This window comes from Cavia porcellus, unplaced genomic scaffold (assembly GCF_034190915.1).
Source record: "Cavia porcellus strain 051 isolate PalLab524CR breed Dunkin Hartley unplaced genomic scaffold, mCavPor4.1 scaffold_2, whole genome shotgun sequence".
Classification (NCBI taxonomy): domain Eukaryota; kingdom Metazoa; phylum Chordata; class Mammalia; order Rodentia; family Caviidae; genus Cavia; species Cavia porcellus.
This window is the reverse complement of record NW_026947485.1, coordinates 89,237,718-89,258,973: the sequence shown is the minus strand read 5'-3', so window position 1 is coordinate 89,258,973 and position 21,256 is coordinate 89,237,718. Positions and strand designations below refer to the sequence as shown.

The 21,256-nt window shown below is 42.4% G+C and overlaps 1 protein-coding gene across 3 annotated transcripts in view; it reads left to right on the top strand.

Annotated features, from left to right (window-relative positions):
- The window catches only part of Gfra1 (GDNF family receptor alpha 1), a 201,315-nt gene extending 180,853 nt beyond the window's left edge, over positions 1-20,462 (top strand). For all 3 annotated transcript variants that reach the window (XM_023561417.2, XM_063244810.1, XM_003479324.5), the window contains 2 exons: positions 11,575-11,628; positions 12,729-20,462. In XM_023561417.2, coding sequence (XP_023417185.1) covers positions 11,575-11,628; positions 12,729-12,884 — 210 coding nt within the window. In that variant the 3' untranslated portion in view covers positions 12,885-20,462. The remainder of the gene's footprint in view (positions 1-11,574; positions 11,629-12,728) is intronic.
- Positions 20,463-21,256: the final 794 nt, after the last annotated feature.

Below are 21,256 nucleotides of genomic sequence, written 5' to 3'. Positions count from 1 at the left end.
CATCTGTCCTGGAAGAAAAGCTGTCCTGCCAGCCTGCAGACATCAGGTGCTGCACTGCCTCTGTGAAGCAGCTGTTATCAGATTGTGGGCTTCTGCAAACTTAATTCAAGCAATGATTTCCTTTTGATTGGCATGTTTGCATTGTAGCAAACTTCGGTTCAACATATTGTTGGAATACATAATACTGTAATTTAAGATTATTTTATCAGCAGTAAAGGGTTTTTATAATTCATTTAAAAAGTTGTAATGGGCTTGAGCATCTTCAGTATAGTTAATAATATAGCATTTTATAGCTGGCTGTAAAATTTCAGATTACAGTTTTAACAATTGTGCAATTCTATTTTATCGCTTAATAATTGTTCAAATGAAGGAGAATGTAAAGTTCCTAAAATCCAATTTAATGACTTAGAAAAGTAGCTTTTATCAAAATCTGTTGCATACCTTTAATGAACCCAGATGTCCCCTTTTCGACAAAGGCAGGTCATGGGATCTATTTTTCTCAACCATAACACAGCCAGATGCCCTCTGAATTAAGTATGCACAGTGCAGTATCTCTGAATTACAAATTTCCTCTTTTCTTCCTCTTTCACCCCTAATCTCACCTAGATAGACTAAACCTCTTTGTCAAGCACAGGGAGAAGACCAGCGAGGCCAGAAGAGCCTCAGCCAAGCAGGTAGTAAATTGGTTCTCTCACAAGAAGGGTTTTCTCTTTATAGACACTCCCTTGATCACACTGTCTCATCCCCAGCTCATAAGTTAATACAGTCTTTTATTAATGCAACTAGATCCTTCTCCACCATTCTCTTAAATGCATGGCAAAAAAGGGAGCCCTGCATTATAATCTAATTATATGCTATCATTACAAGTAATAAACGTGTTAGCATTTAGTGTCAGGGAAAAAGTCCTATTGCATGTTGTCATTGGAGTTACAGCTTATGTTATTATAGTTTTGGAAGTTTTCACGGCTCTGTCACCTCACAACTAAAGCCAGATGTCCCTGGGTCAGTTATACCACAGGGTCTTACGGAACACACCTCAGGGAATGCAGTCCCAGGACCTTGAGTGCAGAGTGATTCTTGGGCAGCCCAGCTCTGGCTCAGCGCTTTGTGTCCGTTTCACAGAAGTGGCATCTGTCAGAGGGATTTCCGTGTGGCAGGGCTCCTTCCTTTCTGAGGTGCATTCCAGAGCCCATGTTCATAGCCCATTGCTGCTCTGTGTTCAAACTGGGGCCGGCCACGCACACTGATTCCATGGTCCTATGGAGAGTGAATACTACTATTCATTTAAATCCAAATGAAACTGAAACAGCTAATACAGCTGACGCAAAATATAATATTGAGTGGCAGTGCTTGATGAGGGATCATACTGTGGGAGACTGAGATGATTAATTCTCAAGAATTGTGTGTGTGTGTGTGTGTGTGTGTGTGTTACTAGAGATCAAACCCATACTTGCCTAACATATGCTAGGCAAGCATTCTACCACTAAGCTATACTTTTAGGCTTCTTTATTTACTTATTTTTTTAAATTTTGAGACAAGGTCTTGCTAAGTCACCCTGGGTTGAGATCATCCTCCTGCTTCAGCCTTCCAAATAACCAGGATTATCGGCCCCCACCAAAACACTCAGATCAAATGTGCTCTTCTAAGAAAAAGAAGTTGTACATAGGAGTTGTCTTAAAGAGATACTGAAGGGCCAGGCTTCTACCTTCTATGAAATTCAGATCTTCTGCAGACTAAGGAGATTCCTTTAATCTCTTTGGTTCTTGGATTTGTCATCTGTCACATGCAGGAATGATGGGTCCTACTGCCTAGAATCATTGTAATAAACTAATCCAACTCCTCCAGCACAGTGTTTTCTATCAGTGTTTTATCCTTCTGTTGACTGTGCTAGGAGGAGCCAGTCCTGTGGGGGGATTTCATGACCTTTACTCCAGGATTCATCTGGGAAATGAACTCGGGGCTTCACATAGGTGTGCTTGCTCCCTTGCAGAAGCGGGGATTAGGTTGAAGTTATTGTCACCCACTTCTGATGTTTCTCCTTAGCACCTTTTGGAAACCACAGAAAATAGAGAAACAACTTAAAGATGAGGATGGAGAGCCTAGTCCCCCATTCATACGTTCTGGGCAGAGCCCGAAAGGCACCTGCGCCTGGGGTCTAGAGGGCACTGAGGACTGTAACTCAGCTCTTGGGCAGTTGCTCAACTCAATTGCTGGTCAATAAATATGCTTAATAAAAGGCACAGGATGTCTGCCCCATCTTGGCTATAAATATGCTCTTTTATTCTGGGTAATCTATGAAGAGAATACCTCTGCACATACTTAGATCACACACTATAAATAAATCCAGTTTCTTGTATTGCTTATTGATTTTTTATCCTTAGGACTTCCAACCAGCCTTGCCTCCTCGAATAATGGTCTCTGCCCTTGTGCTTGAACCACGACACTCATATATGTGGAGAAAATATGGCCCTAGTTCTCTCCTGGAGCAAAATACAACCAAGACCTTCCTTCCCTCTCGTATCTCAGGTCCCCAAGGAGTCACATGATGGATGAGACTATCTAGAGAGAAAACTGGGCTGATGGGTACCTGAGTCACTTTTAGGGAGTGTTCTCCAAAGTGCCTGCATTTGCCTGCCTGTCAGTCATAGGGACAACAGAAAGCCTGGCATGCTCTGGCTTCTGACTTGTAGGAATGGGCCGGGCTGGTATAAGGTTCGGCAGGACGCCCTTGCATGCTGAACCTTTTGTCTGTCCCTCCTTCTGTTCCTGGCAGTCTAAGCTAGCTCTGCCTGTGCTGGCTGTGTGACCCCAGGCTTGTTACTACACCTCTTGGCCCCATCCTTACCTGTCAGGAAGATAGTAAGAGCTACTTCCAAGGAGTGATGTAAGGATTCTGTGAGATAACTGGGTGGAGGTCTGGCATGGATTCGGTGTGTGTGGGCTTTGGAGTCAGAGAGAGAGACTGGGTCCAAATCTCAGCACACCCATTCCAAGCAGTAGAAACCTGGGCAAGTCATGAGCTCTCTGAACCCATTTCCAGTTTATATGAGAGAGAGAGGTAAGATCATTGGCAATGAAAGCTATTAAAATAGTATGGTCACTGTCATTGTCACTAATAGTCTGATGGTTGTATTATGCTTTGTTAGAATTTTTTTTGACTAGTAGTAGATTTAAAACTGTTAAAAAAATGTTTGCTTTTTTTTTTTTTTTTTTTTCTGTACCGAGAATGCTTCATCTTCTGAACCAAAGAATGAACAAAGCCCCTGCCCGTTTTGTCTTCAGGCAAGGGAGGTTTTTTTCAAAGCTTAGTTACTACCATAAGTCACGGAGCCATTATGGGGCCGTACTCAGCTGCACATAAATGCACAGGAGAATGAGAGGCTTAATAAATATTATCTGATGGTGATGAGGATGCGTGTCTGATGAGATATGTTTCATGCACTTCTCATCAGGGACAACAATGAATCTTTTCTGTTGCTCTGGCACATTTGCATTTCCAACTGCACATTTTGAGAGAACAAATGTTTCATTTTAGAGCTTTCTCTCCTCTTTGCCTTTGCGCCATTGTTGCTGAATGTTTCCTCCACAGGACCCCCACTCCCACCCCCCACCCACACACACCTCAAACCAAAACGTCTTTCACACATTGTTTGGCATCATCTTATTGTTAATTGGGCATAATTTTCTAAACTACAGCTCATAATTGCTTCTTGTCTGAATATTTTACTAATCAAGCAAGTTAACCATGAACAAAAGCACACAGTTCTATGATGTATTTTACAACCTAGGTTTGCTCCAAGCTGAGGGAAAGCAAACAGAAAAACGATGCTAAAATGTTCCTGCAAGATCATGGAAGAAGCCCAGCTAGGGAGCCTCTTGAGCTGCATGCTGTAGATAGGTCTGCACACTACTCAGTACTGCCCTGCCATGAGTGTGAGGTTACAAGTGCAGAGATTCAAGCAGGATTGGTGGCACAGTGAGGCTGACAGAGAAGCCTAGGGGATGGCTTAGCTAAAGAAGGCCTGCTGATAGGTCATACTGCTCTGTGTCCTTTTAATCACACCCATTTTTAAATTCAAGCAGTCACAAGATATCACAAACTTTCTTTTCAATAAAATGTCTACAAGCCAAATTAGCGTAAGGTTTTGCATTTTTCTATTCTTGCTTCAATCCAAGATAGACCTGAGATCTCAGAAAGATGAAGACATTGTGAACAGTCAGTCACTAGCATTTTGAAAGAACTTCACTAAAGAATCGTGCTTGATTTTCACAACCATCCTGTCACTTAGACACTAGATCGGGGATTATTAGAGTCATAGCCGATGACTGAAAAAGCCAAGGTGAGAATCTTCCTAATCTAGGTTCTTTTTGTCCATACCGCATCAACCAAGTCCCAGGAAACAAGTCCTAAGTTACAGTAGAAACCCTCCTAACTGATCTTCACTTAACCAGCTCACTGCCTCAGCCAGACTTAAGCTCTAAGCTCCAAGCTCCTGGATTTCCCTCTTCTGTTCTTCCCTCCCTCTGCTCTTGCCAGTGACACACAGGCTTACAAAGCCAAGTGTATTTGTTCTCAGACCTTTAGTGATAATGTATTTAGTTTGGTGTTGTGTTTACATCGCTTAATCAAACAGTACATGTATGATTGAAATAGGAGCACAAAAGTTTGTTTTAATGAAAATTTAAGTTCAGTATATTGAAAAAGGCAAATTCTTAAAAAAATGCCTTAGATTAGTTGGACCAGATAACTCTAAAGATGAGACTAATTGTAAAAATGTAGAAAAATTGTACTGATATTCTTCTGTGGGCACCAAACAAATGCCACTCCTGTTTTAAAGAAACAAGAACTGAGAACTGCAGACCATGATTTAGAAGTATATCTTAAAACATATGTTGGGGAAGCCCAGGCACTGGGTCCTTTAAAATGGTGGCCTTCCAGGTTTGTTTGTTTGTTTTTTTGGTTTACACTAGGGAGACAATATGGTGTTTACAAATGTGAGTTTGAATTATTTTACTCATGAATATGATCTCAAGTTGCCTCCATTTAGTAATAAGATCCAAAATGGACACTAGATACTGTGACAATGAAAGGGAAAGAAAGCTCTCAAAAGGAAAGAACAATTGGGATAAGGGAAAGGAGAGAAGAAAGAAGGGAAGAGATTATATTTATATATTTTGTGTATATAAATATGTATGTGTGGCATGTGGGTATGTGTATATACAAGATAGCTAGCTATACTATTAATCTCTGTTAATTCATCCAAAAGAACAGTTTGTGTTTTTATTGTTTAATTGATCATTTTTTTCATGCCTAAGTCTTGTAACCTGAACAAGTACTTAACTTCTAAGATGTGCAATATATAAATTAATGTTCATTTCCTACAAAAATGGTGGCCTTGGTTATATATCCAAAAATCAATAAATGACATGTAGACTTTAAATTAGAGTTTTACATAAATGTGTCATTTACACATGACTTTACCCTTTCACTTAATTTCTGAATTGACCACCTAAAGGCCCACTCTTCATTCTGCAGTAGGATTAGCAGTACGCTCAGACTCAGTGGCATTAACCCTGACTTCCCCTTGGGTGTCAAGAAACTAAAACCTTCTAGACTCTAGAGCACACTTCAATGTCACCTTCAAGACTCTGACTGTTAAACTGTTGTCTGGTTTCCTTTCAGACCACTGTACACATTGTTGTAAGCCTCAGACTGACCCTGGCTGAGCCATTCTTCCACCAGGAGGAGAGGACCAATGCCGGACTCCAGTGGTCCTTAACTCCATCATATTGCCAGGCATAACTTTCTCAGAATGACTAAACTTGACACCCTTGGCATTCCTGAACACCACACCATGTACACAACCTTTTACAAAACCTCTTTAGAGCTTAGTGGAATGGAAGCCTATGGCTGAGATTCAGGCAACATGGAGACAAAGTGCTTTGGGGAGGAGCAGATAGGAGACCTGTCAGTCCCAGGCTGGGTGTTAGAAAAGCCACCTCAAGATTACTGCTAGTCCCTTCACAGAAGGACAAACTCCCAGCTCACCCTGGCTCCCGTCATAGCCCCTATTTCCTCCTGGCAGGATTCAGCTTGGAGGAAACAGATTCCTTCCCTGCTGAGCACAGACTCTGACAGACAAACACCCAGGCCCAGAGGCTCTGAGCAGGCCTTATTTATATGTCCACTTGTTTTACGCAGCTGACTTCATGCACATTATTCAGACCAGTGGCTGCAAGCGGTTGTTACCAAGTTTGTAGGGAACGCAAATCATCGGGAAGATGAATTTTAAAACAAACAGTGGCAGGGATTTTAGAAAGCTGGTCAACTGCTTCTAACCATAGGAGCAATAAAACCTCTCTGACTCTCTCCAAAGTCAATAACAACATCCAGAAAAAGAGGAAGAGAAGAAGCTTCCAGAACATTCTGCAACCCACCATGACTTAGCTGGGAGTCACTCTCCGGCAGCTTCTGTTCTCTGTGTTCTTTTTATATGTAGAAATTAGTTTGAGAAAATACATACCAAGTATACAATAGACTTGTGTAATAGAATGATAAGTGCAACCCATAAAAATCTGTAATCAGGAGAGTCTATTTCTAATTCAGTGTGAAAAATGCAAAGTCTGCAGCCAGTTCCTCTGCTCGTTATCCCTCGAGATTGGATACATACCCTTCCTTCTCTGTTTTATCTTATGAGGAAACATAAGATGCACATTTAAAGTGAAAAATGGTTTCAGATTCTGGACTTCTGACTCCAAACTGTTTCCTAAAGAACTCATGCAATGGTTTCCCCTTGAAAAAGTCTGATTTATGCTGTAGAAGAGACTCGTGCTAATAAACTGGTATTGACAAGTGTGATAGATGCAGCGTGGTATTTAGTGAGTGCTAGAGAGCAAAGTTGATTGCATTTTACAGTCTGTGTATTTCTCTGTTTATTGCTTGTATTCTGTCATTAAGCAAACAGGTTCCTAATATAGCAAATCTCTCTAATCAGTAAGGCAAGGGAGAAAAGAACCAGAGCATCATTAATTATGACTATTTGGCTGTAGTCTGGACAGTCTGCTGCTATTGGATTGTACAGTTTCCTTTGGTTTTATTTTCTGGAGGTAGGGCAGCAAACAGCTTTTCTTTTGCAGGGAGAAGAGCAGAAAAATGTTCTATGCCCTGCTGGCTGACAGCTGCCTAAAAACCCAAGATTAAACACTGGCTTCTCTACAGAAATGGAGTCCTGGGGCAGCAAAGGCCAGGCTCTGAGTCGGTGTGCTTTTAACTTTCCAATTCCATAAACAGAGGAAGCTTGCTGCTCAGAAGCCTGACCCATACCCGAGGCTCCAGAGAGCCCACTGTAGGCAGAACCTGGTGGGGACCTGACTGTGGGCCATAAATTACATGTGTGCCTGTGTGTTCTGGGCAAGGATGCCGTTGGCACCATGACTGGCTTTCCACGTGCTAATCACTCGGGTAAAAAGCAGGAGAGGCTCCACTCTGACTCCAGGTAACAGAGGTTAACAGCATCTAATGCATTTATTAACCCTCTGGTGCCAGCGACTGGAGGGGTCTGGTCTCACAATTACAGGGCCCTGGAAATTCTATTATGTGACATGCCTGGGCTTGTGGATTATTACCAGTGACAATTTTATAGCAGAAGAGCAACAGCTGCTGGAGGGCCAAGACTATGAAGAGCCTAAAAACAAAATGTGGGGCTTTAAAGAATGTGGGGAAGGCTTCTGTGGGGATAGTCTTCCCTAGAGGTCTTTGTAGTTTTCTATTCTCAAAACGCGGGCTTCAAGGTCCTCTGTCTTAGTGGTGATGTTTCCCCACTGCAGAATCAGGCATTGTCCTTCAAACCACAAAACTGTAAATTAGCAGCTCAGAAACACTCCTTCATAAAAGAGATTGAACAGTTCATCTTCTCAGTATACTACAATAGTGGTTCAAGTTGACTCTTAGAAAAACAAAACGTGTTCCCTTTTTTCAAAAAAGACATTTTGCTTTTTAAAAAACTACAAATTGTAAGCTGTCTAGATAGGTAGGACTGGCGAGACTCTATGTTGTGTCCCTGCATCTCCCAGCATCTGCAGGGTAGCGGGGCTCACAGAAAGGACCCTGTTCCTTGTGCCAGTATATCTGTTAATATACTGTGGGCTTCACTGCCTTATAACTCAGTGATGAAAGCTGCTTTTCTGTTTTCTAACTTATGGTACTCTTTACGAAGTCACATAAGTTTCTTTTCATTTTAATTGTCCTGAAACCATCCTAATTTTCAGCAAATGAGACAACATTTCAAGTATGTAGATACCCTCTTCAGTAGTTGAAGGAAAGATGTCCTGTAATTTCATCTGTTTGCATTTACTATACCTGACAAGCGAGGTAGGAGTCTTGATGATGTTTTCAGACTGTCAGGATAAAAGCCTTTAAAATGTGGAAATAACAGGTTTTGTGGGGCTTTGAAGTAGGCTTTAAAACTCAGGTTTTCTGAAATAGACTGAATCTGAAGAACCAGGTTTCTAAGGCATGGTGACCAGGGGTTCATGCTACATGTGACATTCCCAAGCATGCTGCCGGTCAGAAGTACACAGCTCTAAGCCCAGGCTGCCCCTTCACCTGTAGCCCATGCACACCCAGGAGCACTGGGTGGTCCAGGCAGCAGTTACTCTGGACTGCGTCGTGTTTGGTAAGGGATTTTAAAAGATCTCACATCTATGTGCAGTCCTTTGATTCTTTTACTTAGGTGCCCCCTGCCACTCCAATCTCCTATAATATTTTGCTTTCACCTTCCTAGGTACACCGACCTTATGATGTTCCCTTTTGTGTTCAGGTGGCCCCAAGGCCACTCTGTTCACTGCACATTCTCACCTGTGCTAGGCATCTCTGCCATTCTGCCAGCCAGTGTGTCCCCCCTCTCTGCCCCGTCCAAGTAAGCCGGGGGCTTCTGCCTCCCGCCATGGTCAAGCCACTGACACTGCAGGGAGACAATGTCAAATGTTGACTGTTAGAGTCAGTGGAATGACTGTTCTAGGGGAACACAGCCCCACTTCACAGATTAGGAGCTGGTCCAGATGCATTTTTCTATATGGCTGGACAGTCATTGCAGCCACTCCCAGAAGGAAAGAGTGAAGTAGGAAATTAGACCTGGGCACATGCTTGAAGGTTCGAGAATGCTGCATGCAGTGGGAAGCTGCTAGGGACTAATGATGTACAGAGACCTGCCTATGCAGACTGAACTGCTCACGAGCATCTGTGAAGAGAGTGGCATTTCTGGTCCTCTGCTGAAGGGCCCTTTGCAATCAGTCCATAAAGAGGACATTCTCCTGGTGCTGCCTCAAGTTCTTGAAGTGACAGAAAAATATAGCTGGCGAGAGTTATAGATTGTGTCCATCAGGAGGAAATCACTGTCCACTGGCCCTGCTCCTACAGAGTGAAGTGGGAGGAGCTGTGACCACCTAAGTCCTCTCAGAGGGCGCTGTGGCCCAGGACGCCAGGGAGCCACTTAACCATGACTGTGGGCACAGGAACAACTTGAAAGGACAGTGTGGCTCCATCTGAGGTCATGCTGCCTTCTCTGTGCAATTTAGTGAACATGCTACTTATGCAAAAGCACTTAGAAAAGGTTTCCATCTTTTGCAGATTATGGTCTAGAAAAGAAAGCAGAATGAGATATTTTAGGGTCATTTTGGTGTCTGGGCACAAATCCAATCTTGAATGGGAATAAAAATGTTAAATTCTACACATGTTCTGAATGAACAATATAATGGACCAGATTTGATATTAATATATGTTAAAACTAAGCTTCTGAGTGAGGTGTAATTCCTCTCCCAATTTCCCCTCCGATATTCTTATACATAACATTTAGTGACCTTTGAACAGCCCTGGGATGCTTCATAGTGTCTTATTCTTGAAGCCTGTTTAAAGGTTTCTATTTCATATTCACAGCTGGCATATGCAAATATAGGCAAAGATTATGATGCTTTCCAAGTGGCATTATGGTCAATAAATTACTCCTTGGGTGAACACAGTAGCATTTCTACCTAGCGTGACTTAAGTGAGTTGCGAAAGTCTTGCTATAGACAGTCAGCCTGCCAGCACCTGCCAGTGTCACGTGACCAGATACCCCTTGATTCAGGCTTGATGCTTAGCCAGAGCACACCTTATCGGCAAATGAGCTGTCTGTTGGTGCCAAAAGCTGTTATTTATTGCTGGGATTCAGAGACGGGCATCATCATGGGTAGAGTTGTTACATTTGTGGAATTTGAGGAGGGTAGAGACAGGGAGAAATACCATAAGCCAGGGAAGAGCATCGTCTTCACTCAAAAGTTGAAGAGAGTTGGTTGCACCCTGACTCTAGAAGAAAATACTGTGAGTCTCTGACAAGTCTCTTAACTTATTTGGCATCTAATTGTTTTGCCTGGTATACGGGGGTAGTTGTCACAAATGTTTTCATTACCACTTTCCTTCCACTCAGTTCTCAGGCAGAAGGCCAGTGGGAAGTCGGTCTGGATGAGGGGAATTGGGGACCTCAAAGCCTCTGCAGCCTAGCCTCTTCACAGCTTCCCCTGAGCAGCCTTAAAATAGCTGGATTTGGACCTGCAGTGTCCTGTAAGATTCCTTGAGGAATCCCATCTGAAGGGGTTCCTGCCCTGTGCCGCAGCCCCAGCCAGGTAGTGACTGCGCCCTGTAAGTCAGGGAGTGGGTTTTCCTTTTACCACCCTGTGCCCAGCCCTAGAAAATACTAGGAGCACAGAAGTGTCTGTTGACGAGAGCAATTAATAAACAGAGAGACAAGTTTCCAGAAGACCTCTCCTATGTTATTAATACATGGATATTTTTCTTGCAACATTTTCAAGAGGCACTTCCCTAAATTAACATACAGAAATACAAGTGAAGTAGGCAAGCAGACGCATGCCTGTAATGCCTGCACTGAGAGGCTGAAGCAGGAGGATCTCAAGTGTGAGCCCAACCTACGCAACTTAGTGAGATCTTGTCTCAAAAATAAAAAGGGATGGGAATGTTGCTTGATGGTAGGGGCTCCCTGGGTTCAATCGCCAGTATGGAAGAAAGAAAAGAAGGAAGGAAAAAAAGAAGGAAAGAAGGAAGGAAGGAAGGAAAAAAAGAAGGAAAGAAGGAAGGAAGGAAGGTAGGAAGGAAGGAAGGCAGGCCTTTTCACAACTCTTTCTGTGGTGACTTGGTGCTGTGTGCTGGCCGTGAAGTAGTCATTAATGTTAGGTGGCCATTTAGCCTGGAAATGAGGCAGGTTTGAATGGATGCTGCTTGTCAAACACACCCAATTTTGAAGATGCAGTATGAAAAAGTAATGTAAAGCATCCTGTTAATTTTTCATATTGATTATGTGTTGAAATGGTAATATAGTGGGTTAAATAAAATACATTCTTACATTAACTTTACCTGTTATCTCTTTATTAGGTGGCTACTGGAATATTGTAAATTACAGATGGGGCTCACAAATGTGGCTCACATATTTATTAGATGGCACGGCCCTAGACTATTGATTAATGAATCATCAGTAATTATTCTTCCCTATTATTTTTTATCCTTTTTCTCTTTTCTCTTTTCAGGCACAGAAGCTGAAATCTAATGTGTCAGACAACACACAGCTCTGTCTTTCAGATGTAAGTGACATTTCTTTCTGGATATCCCTGCATTTTTAGAGATAACCTTTGGATTTGGGGGCAAGAGATGATATTATAAGGCTCAAAGGCAATAAGCATGTAGGTCCAGAAAAAAATAGAAACTACCCTCTCTGTTCATCTGCCCTCGGAGCAAAGTACAGAGTTTGGATTACAGGGCTATAATTAATCTGGTACTTGGCATCATCATCTGACAACCAACCCTAGCACCAAGGCTGCCGTTCTGATGCTGGGATACTGAGTGCAATCAGTCCACGTTGTCAGGCACAGAGATGATGCATGGTGCTGTCACTGTTTTCTGTGTGTCCCGTCTCCATTCTTCTGACCTCTGCAGGAATCTCCAGAGGTAGATAGGGTAGATCCAGTGTTCCCCTCAATTTTTAGATAAGGAGAAAGGAGTTCTGTTTTGGGTGCCAGTCCTCCTCCATTGGGTGGAGATGCAGCCTTAGACCGTGCAGGTATGGTGATGAGATGGAGGGGTCCTTCCATATGGGAACCCTGAAGCCTGGGTTCCCGATTGGGCTACCCCACTGAGGAGCTGCACAAGCTCCCTACCCTCTCTGTTCCTCATCTCAAAAACTTAGATTCCTGCCTGCTCTTTCTACCTCTGATGCCAGTGTGGCACATTGCTGTGCACACTGCTACTGAATGGGTACACGTGCCAAGATGGTTTCTCCTGCCTTCCCTCCATGGTAGGGCAAGAGTGAGCCTCCCTCCCCAGGGAGTGCTGCCTAGAGGGAGAGAGGTTCCCTGCTGCACAGGATGAACTGTAGAAAGGGGAAGAAGGGCAGTGATACAAAACTTCAAATATTTTCTCCCAAAATGGGCTTTATCAATTCATTATGGAGGAACAAACAGTAATCACTGGGCTAGACAGTCTATGCATGGTATCCGGTCTTGCCCAAATTCAGTCCCCTTCTCATAAAACTAAAGGTCAGGGATCTGAGGGCTCAGTTGTAAAATCTAGGGTTAGCTCTGGCAAGCGATCAGCCAGTGGACAGTAGAAAGAAAGGGTGTGTTTAAAAGGTGCTGGGAGACAATGGACATGTGCAGTGGATGGTAATGAAACCTTTTTCTTACAGAGCAATTTTGAAAAGGATGAGCTCGCTGGTGCTTCCAGCCACATAACCACAAAATCCATGGCTGCTCTTCCACGCTGCGGTCTGAGCCCACTGCTGGTTCTGGTGGTCACCGCTCTGTCTACCCTATTATCATTATCTTTGGCAGAAACATCATAGCTGCATTAAAAAAAAATATGGACATGTAAAAAGACAAAAACAAAGTTATCTGTTTCCTATCCTCTTGTATATCTGAAAATCAGTTCTAGGAGCTCAGTGAAGAAACAGTTTCACCCAACTGGAACTTTTTGTTTTTTAAAGAGAGCTTCTTGTGATCCTTAGGGGCTTCTGTGGGAAACCTGAGGCAGCGCTACATTCCAAACTCAAAAGGTTTTGTTTGGGGCATGCTGTTTTAAGGGAACAATTTGTAAACTTGACTGTAAAGTAAATTGAGGCCATGTTTTTGATGATGACAGTGGTGATGATAACGATTAAGAGGATTTTAAGTTTTAACTCTGGCCTTCACTGAATGGAAAGGGAGTATTTCTAAAGATTCTTCCATATCTCATGTAATGGTTTCAGTTTCTAATGATGTAAACTACAACCTGACATGGATGATGCTTTTTTTTTTTTTTTTTTTTTTTTTTTTTTGCCACAAAGTGAAAGTTCTCATCCAGAGTGGGTTTTGTGGAAAACAACATTACTGATGTTCATCTTTCTGTATATACTAGCATCTTCCAGACTGTTTGTGTGTTGTAAACGGTTCCGTGCTGCCATACAAAACAAAAGACACCTGTCACCAAGTGTAGAATCTGTCTTAGTCAAAATAGGGAGAGCGGCTGTGAAACTTCACAGTACCTTGATCATTGGTTGATACTCTCCTAAGCCTTACCTGAGTGAGAAGCCCTTAAACTAACAGGAGTCAAATATAGTCAAAGCATCATTCTAATACACTTTACACTTACGAGGTTATATGTAGAAAAGAAATTTTACTACTCAATGATTTCAGCTATTGGCTTTCTATATTTTGAATGTAACGATATCTTCATTTTTTTAACTGATGGTTTAATATGAAATAAGTGAGCTTGTTTTCCTCGCAGAAGTTCTGTTAGCTCCAACATTAACTTCGCAAATAATAGCTCTTGGAAAGCAAGCGCTAAGGAGCCCTGTGCTTAGCGGAAAGCTTTGCGTCACGTGGCTGTAGACAGACAGGAGGAAACAGAACAGCCTGAGTTGTTTTTTACTGTGTTTTAAAATGCAAGCGAGGAACCCAGGAGCCGCTTGCAATGGTGCACAGTATCTCTTGGCACCTTTTCCAACTGACACAACCTGGTACGTTGGTACTCGTGGTCTCTGACAGAGGCAGTTTTGATACAGTAGAGGGTGGGGATGTGCCACCCTCTTTCCATCCTTACCCAGGTACACAGCTCTTTTCCTGAGGATTGGCTTTACTCCCAGTTGTGATCTCTTGACCGCTATCAAGAGCAGTTTGGTCTGAGGATTGTCAGGAATCAGCTTGCATCTTGTTCTGTTCTTCTCTGACAGACTGTGGCTGACTATGAAGACAGGAAAGAAGGTTGTGGATTGAGAGGGGCAGTGTGAGGGCTGGGGAGGTGAGTTGGTTGGCACTTGTAAACAGAACAGGGCAGGGCTGAGCCAGCTTTGTTAGCCCATGTTCTGTCCCTAGTTCTCTTCCTCGTGTGCACTTTTGAAGGCTGGTTTAGGTGGTGAGATTCAGAATCTTCAATGATCACATACTAGTGGCTGAGTTCCTCTCACACTGAATGAAGAAGAGTAGATGCTTCTTTCACAGGGTCCTGGATGCATGAGGTTTCTTCCCATACTGCAGAAGCCTGGAGGGGGAAACTCCTGGTGCACACTTCATGCTGATCTCTTTGTCTGCTGACTGGTCTTGGAAGATTGAACAAATCACTGGGGGAGGAAGAGAAGTCTATGAAAGAGAAGCATACTCTTTGTGTTCTTTTGGTGTTTGAAATATATTTATACCCAGATGTTAATAAACTAAGATGTATAATACTCTACCAACATTTTTCACCTAAGAAAGCTTTCAAGGTAAATGCATCAAATACCCAACTGTATTTGATCAGTGAAAAGTTCCATAAAGACTGTACTTTGAATAAACACATTTAACGTATCAAAGTATTTGAAACACCAGTCATCTATGAGAGCATATCTCCTATAGAATGTATTTTGTTTTAATTAAGGTATCTCTGTACTAGATTAATTGTACTGGCTAATTGCATAGGGGTCTGATTCTTTGTGGTCTACTATAGAAACATATTGACTATTTCTATAAAATCCACCAGATCTAATTAGCTTCAGATAACCAAAGAAGAAATGGGAATTCTCAGTGCGTTACAACTAGGGCAGCCTTTATTGAAGAGTGTGTAGATATACAACTTATAAATTAAATATTAAAAAGCTCTCTCCCCACCAAAGATCTCATTTTTTTTCGGAGATAAAAGCATATTTGCTCCACCAAATTCTCAAACTGAAAATAAGTGACCAATTAAATAAACAGGAGATACCTCTTATTCAGGAACAACCTGTTAAAGAGATTGTTATAAAATTAAGACAAGCGAGTGATTTGGTTTGGTCTTTGTTTACCCTGGTAAACTGATACTGAAACATTTTCTGCAAAGAAAAGAATTATTGAAAGGAAGGAATTATTAAAAGAAAGGAATTATTGAAAAATTTCACCTATCTAACTTCCTCTTGGAATGCTTACAAGCCAAATGGGATTCACTACTTCCTGCCCTTCAGTCCTGCATTTCAAATGTCACAAACACTAGGGTTTGTGAAGGTCAAGTCTCTTGCACCTAACACCTTATGGCGTTGATTTTGACAACAAAAAGTAGACATTTGGGGCTGGGGATTTAGCTCAGCGGCATAAGCATCTGCCTTGCAAGCAGGCAGTGGTGAGTTCGATCCCTGGTACCGATAAAAAAAGAAAAAGACAACAACAACAACAACAACAACAAAAACCACAGACATTTATATCCATGGAGACCATGATTCTCAAATCAAATCTACCCATGCCCTACTTACTTCAGAGTGTGAGAGAGAAAAGACAGTATTGCCACAATGATTAGAAGCACATTCACTTCACTTTGGTGTTGACTATCTCTCCCCAATATATATTTGAGTATCTTTTGAGTAGAGCACAGGAAGGAAGAAGGGCACAATATAGAGAAGGAACTGAGAATGTTGGCTGAGTATTTATTTTTTCCATATGTAATTTTTTTCAGGCCTCTAAAAGAAAAAAATAGATGCTGAGAATTACATAGGTTATTTTTTAGGTGTAATGGCAAACTTGTATTCAGAATGTTAATTAAGAGTGTGGTTTCTATTTTATTTTTTTTTAAACAATTCTTGTAGTAAAAAATGTCTTAGAAGTGATGGCTTCAAGTTCATTGAGTACTGGTCAGGGCTTCTCTAGAGCTGCCGTGGCCTTCAGTTTAATCTGTACTGAGACAGTTCCTGTCTTGCACAGGCTCGGAGGATGAGTATCTTGTACCTGCATCACATTTCCCTTGTACGTTTTTTGTGTTTCAGTCAGGTACTCCCAAGCACGCCATCTGCTGAGTTAGGAAAGTGGGAGAATGGAAGCATCTTTGAGTCAGTGTAAAGTCTTGGGAAAAGGGATGTAAGAACAGTGGGAGTTTATATAATTAGTAAGTTCTTTTCTTAGAATCCAACGTAAATGTATTTCAGTTATTATTTACAAAATAGTGGCCTCCAAGGAGCTTGTGTTTTGGAAAATAAGTTTTCATTCATTTATTTAGACATACATGACTTATTTGAGTCAATATACACTGTAGACCACAAAAGGGCTGCTTGGATGGGTTCATGTTTTCTAATTCTCTTTCAGGGCTATTCTTGATCCCGTGGATTCATACCTCTGTTGCCTTTGCTTCTCTTCTTCATTGCAGCAAATGAGACCATGGGAAACCCATCTTTGCAAGAAAGACCAGAGGCAGTGGCAACAGATGGGAGTGAATTGCTATAGGCCCAGGCACCATGACAGCAGAAGGCCCATCTGCACTGAACTTGGAGAGTTTGGAGTGACAAAGTGCAATCAGGGTACAACTAGAGGCCACATACCATAGGCCAGTGGGTCTTGCAGGCTTCCCATGTCTCTTAGTGAGCAGGATAGGAGCCTTTACCTAATGAAGCAGCCAGAATTCCTTGAAATAGGCAGTGGTTCCTTTAGTGCAAGGAAGCTAGAGCTACTTTATAATTTCTGGATGACAAAGAAAGAATTTTCTTATCAAAAATTCTGAAATAAAATGGCTGAGGATTTGGTTGAATACCCTTGGAAGCTACGTTTTTGTCTTATCCTGAGACAGAAATCCTGTGTATATGTCTGACACCTCTTGACTCTGACCACAGCTTTGCTTCTTGAGCGACCATTTGTTTTAAATCTATTGTCTAAGGTCCTTTGTGAAAATCATACCTTTGATTAATAGTCTCACTGAATAGACCTTAAATCTTCAAGCTTTACACATCCCAGTATGTTTTCTGTAACATGTGTTTTCCTCTAAGACAGCTGTCTTGAGATATTAACTGGTTCAGTTACTTTAGATATATTGAGTCTCTACCTTCAGCCTTGTTCTTTACTCCCTAGTATTTAGCAGGGTCCCTTCATATCCATTCTTCACCCCAGTTTTGCTGTAAGTTTAGCTTTGGGTCAGTCTTGTTCCATAAGATGCCCACTTCAGTGACGCAGAACTGGAGACAGAGGATTTAGATCCAGTAATACTCAAGGCAGAAGTCCCCCCGACCTCTCCCCTGAGCTCTTCCTTCCTCGCATTCAGCTGCTCAGCCTACTGCATCCTCCCCCGGAATCTCTTTGTTGCTCCCTGTGTTCTCAGATGAGCCTGTCCTCTTCCTAGAGGCAGCTTGGGATCATTGCCCAGTGGAATGAGCCACCTGCGCTTCTGATGGCTCTGAGATGCAGCCCAGAGAGTTGAGAAAAGCAGAGAAACCCGATTTCAGTAAGCCGACTGCACCACAGCCTGTTAATAGTCATTGAGGCCTCAGCCCCCTAAGGTCTCCAAGCTCATTTGACCAGCACAGCTGCGACTTCGGCTGTTTGCCTCTGGCAGATGCCAATATCAGCGTCTTGTCCCATTGCCATTGGGAGTTTATTTTTGCTTGTTGAGAAGTTGTGAAGCCCAGCACCCACATCAGTGGAAATTTTCTCTGATTTCCTTCTATTCCTTAAAGGCTGAGGTGTCCTACCAGTCCCCATTTTTGTGTTGTGGAGGATGCCAGGAGGCTGCCCAGACATCGTCGGTTTCCTTCTCAGTTCTGACATTTCCTGTTCACCAGCCTTCTCTAGCAGACAGCATGACTGTAGCAGGCATTTGAAAAATGCTAGTTGCCTGAAAAAAAAATTGGCACATCAAAAGGCTTCATTCTGTCACTCAGTGATGAAACCTGGCCCATGTGTGTAGTTGTGCTGTCATTGAGCTTTGTTGACACTGATTTTGTCCTCCTGAGATATGGGAGGTGAGCTCAGAAAAAGGTCTAAGGAGTGTTCAGATCACAGCAACTTTAAATCTGCTCAGTGTGTTTCCTGCTGAGATAAAAAGCTAGCACTTGCCCCTGAGGACCTGAGCACGACCAGCCCATCCCAGCAGCTCTCCACATTTGCCAGACCAGTGAGTCTGTAAAGATTTAATCTACCTCAGGCACAAGACATAGGCAGGAAAACTGGACCACTTTACCAGTCCCAAATCACTCCCAGGAATGACAATCTTTCCATTAGTGTCCTGAGAACAAAGTCAAGTGCTGATCAATTCAGTACGTATGTTGCACAAGTACTCTGGCTGTGTTATCCAACATTTAGAGCTGAAGTTTTCCTGTAAGTAATGTAAGACTGGAGACCTCTGACACCAGTTTCCCCCAAATTGAGAAACACCTTTGTAGATTGGCAAAATCTTCCAGTTTGGCATCTTTTTTTATATAAAATGTCTATGAACCTGTTTTCTGACCTGGAGGTCAGAAGGTCTGGAGTTAAGTTCCAGTCCTAATGAGTACAAGAGCAAACCCAGTTATCCCACTTATGGAGAACCCACTTTTCTTAGCTTGATCCTAAGCATCCACTACAGCAATCCAGGTGAGGAACACAGGCATTACTCCGCAGGACCTTCAAGCGCTGTGACCTTGACCTTGTAGGAGAACCTGTAGAACTATTCTGGCACCGGGTAGCAGCCATGGTGCAGTTGAGACAGGCACTGAAACTGCTGTAGCTGAGGGGAGCATGTGTACATCAGAAGGGTTCATTCAAAAGAGCAGATTTTGGAATGTGCAGTGACCCCCGATGCCCACCAGACATAGCAAAGAAGAGATTAGAGTATTAGAATGAGGCAGGATAAAGAATTATAAAATCTAGTGCATGGCCCAGTATATAAACTTCAAGGCCTTTAGAAGTCAATACAGTTTGGTCCCAGGGATCAGGTCAAGGTCACTATTGCAGGGTTGGGTGAAAGTACTGGGCCTTCCAGCACACTAGCATATATGCCTCAAAGCCCCACTTCCTCTCTCCTGTCTTTCTCCCTTCCTTCCTTTTCTCCTCACTTCTTTCCTTTTTTCCATCCTCCCTTTTTCTCCTCCCTCCCTCCTTCCCTTTCTTCCTTTCTCCCTTCCATGTTCTCTCCCCCACTCCCTTCCACAGGGCTGTGTGATCCAGCATTATCTTCCTGGTGTGAAAATGTGCTTGATCCAGAATTCTGGCTTTTACTCTACTTTAGCTGAAGGCGTTTCTAAAATGTAGGAGGAGAAAAAGAGAATAAAAATCCCAGAACCAGATCATAGACTTCCCTGTCTTATTTGGCTGTGGTCTTCCTGTAATAAGGCACTTCTGATGTGCTTTTTTAGAATCAGAAATAGCTGATTGTCCTCAGAGGATTGAAGAAATAGTTGCAGAAACCTGAAATCCAGGGCCTTACAGTTCTCCTAATTATCTCTTTTCTCTTCTTCCCCCTTCCCGCACCCAAGGGAGTGGGGAAACACTTCTCACCATGGAGCCTGCTTGAAAGAGTTTTCCAAACTTGTGTATATTATCTCTTGATATTGAAATTATTTTCTCTGTTTAATCCAACTCCCACTGAGAAGCTGTGTGAGATTTAGGATGGAAGATTTTTTTTCTTGTACTTCTGGATTGTTTTGCATTTTTTACTCTTCACCTGAGGGTATGTCCCAGCTGCCGTGCTTCCTATTTCATGAGGTTAAATAGAAGAAAGGTGAAATAGAAGAAGGCTTTTGATTGGGGGATATTTTTAGAATTCTGCCCTAGGCAAGAGGTGCAGACACCAAGTAATTCAGAGGTGCAGCAGACGGCAAAGTGAACTTCGCTGAGGAGCCTCCATCAGAAGAGGTATCTTTCCTCGGATCTCCATGCTAGATTGTGTTCTGGAGTCTTCTGCAGAGGATACTTTTTCTCATGTCTGTGTATTTGGTTTCCCAAGGACGCTCGTATGTTTTCCCAGGGTTATTCCCACACCTCTTCCTCACACAGCTGTTTGCAATGTGCTTTCTTGCCAACATCCATGGAAGAACATCTACGTGTAGAAGAACAAGTTTTGCTATCTGGACTTTGGCAGTGGTTTTGTGATGTTTGAATTTTCTGTTAGCTTGTTGCTCAAGCACTACAGAGTGTATGTAGTCCCTTTGGCCACCTCTACCCAGAATATCCTAATAAACTGTTTTCTTTTTTTAAAAAAATCAAAATGATTATTGTCATGTCTTTTTCTTTTATCTTGATTTCTCGGAAAACAATCTTGAAGTCTGTAAATCCATAGACTCTTGAAAGTCAAAGACGAGATAAGATGTGGGACAGCAGATCACAAAGATGAGTGTAGCTGACACAGAGGCTTCTAGCCTTTGATATCCCAAACTTGGCAATGTTGGCATTTGGGGTCAGATAATTATTTATTGGTGGCAGTGTGGGTTTTTCAGGTCCTAGACATCGTCAGTGTTTAGCAGGATCTGTGGGTAGTTTCCTTCCTCAAAAATGCCAGGAGTCTCCTGGGTGGGGGACAATCTCCCTGGTCAGCAGCCAATTTCAGACTCAATCCAGCGTTTCACTTATGAGTCCTCAGCGTACTGGAAGGGCCACGTCTTGACATTTATTTCTGTCCTAAAGTGCATTTTATCATCCGAAGATACAGTTGGTGGATTCTCCAGTTACCATCATATTTGGATCAAATGTCTTATATAGACTTACAAATAGTATTTTGATAAAAGATAAAGTCACAGAATGGGGTCATTTTTCCTATTTCTATTATCTAACCCAGTGCCTGGCCAGATGACATCACTTAGGGTCACATTAGGTCAGATTTTATCCTTCTGAATTGGAATCATGGAAAGGCCTTCTAAAATGTTCCTCCCATTTCCCTGGGAAAGTGCTCACCCCTGACATCCTTATCCCCACCAAGACTATCTGAGGAAAAGTATTAAAACACAAATCATAGTACATAATTAATTTTACTACTGTTGTTTGCCACAGGACCCAACTTACAGTC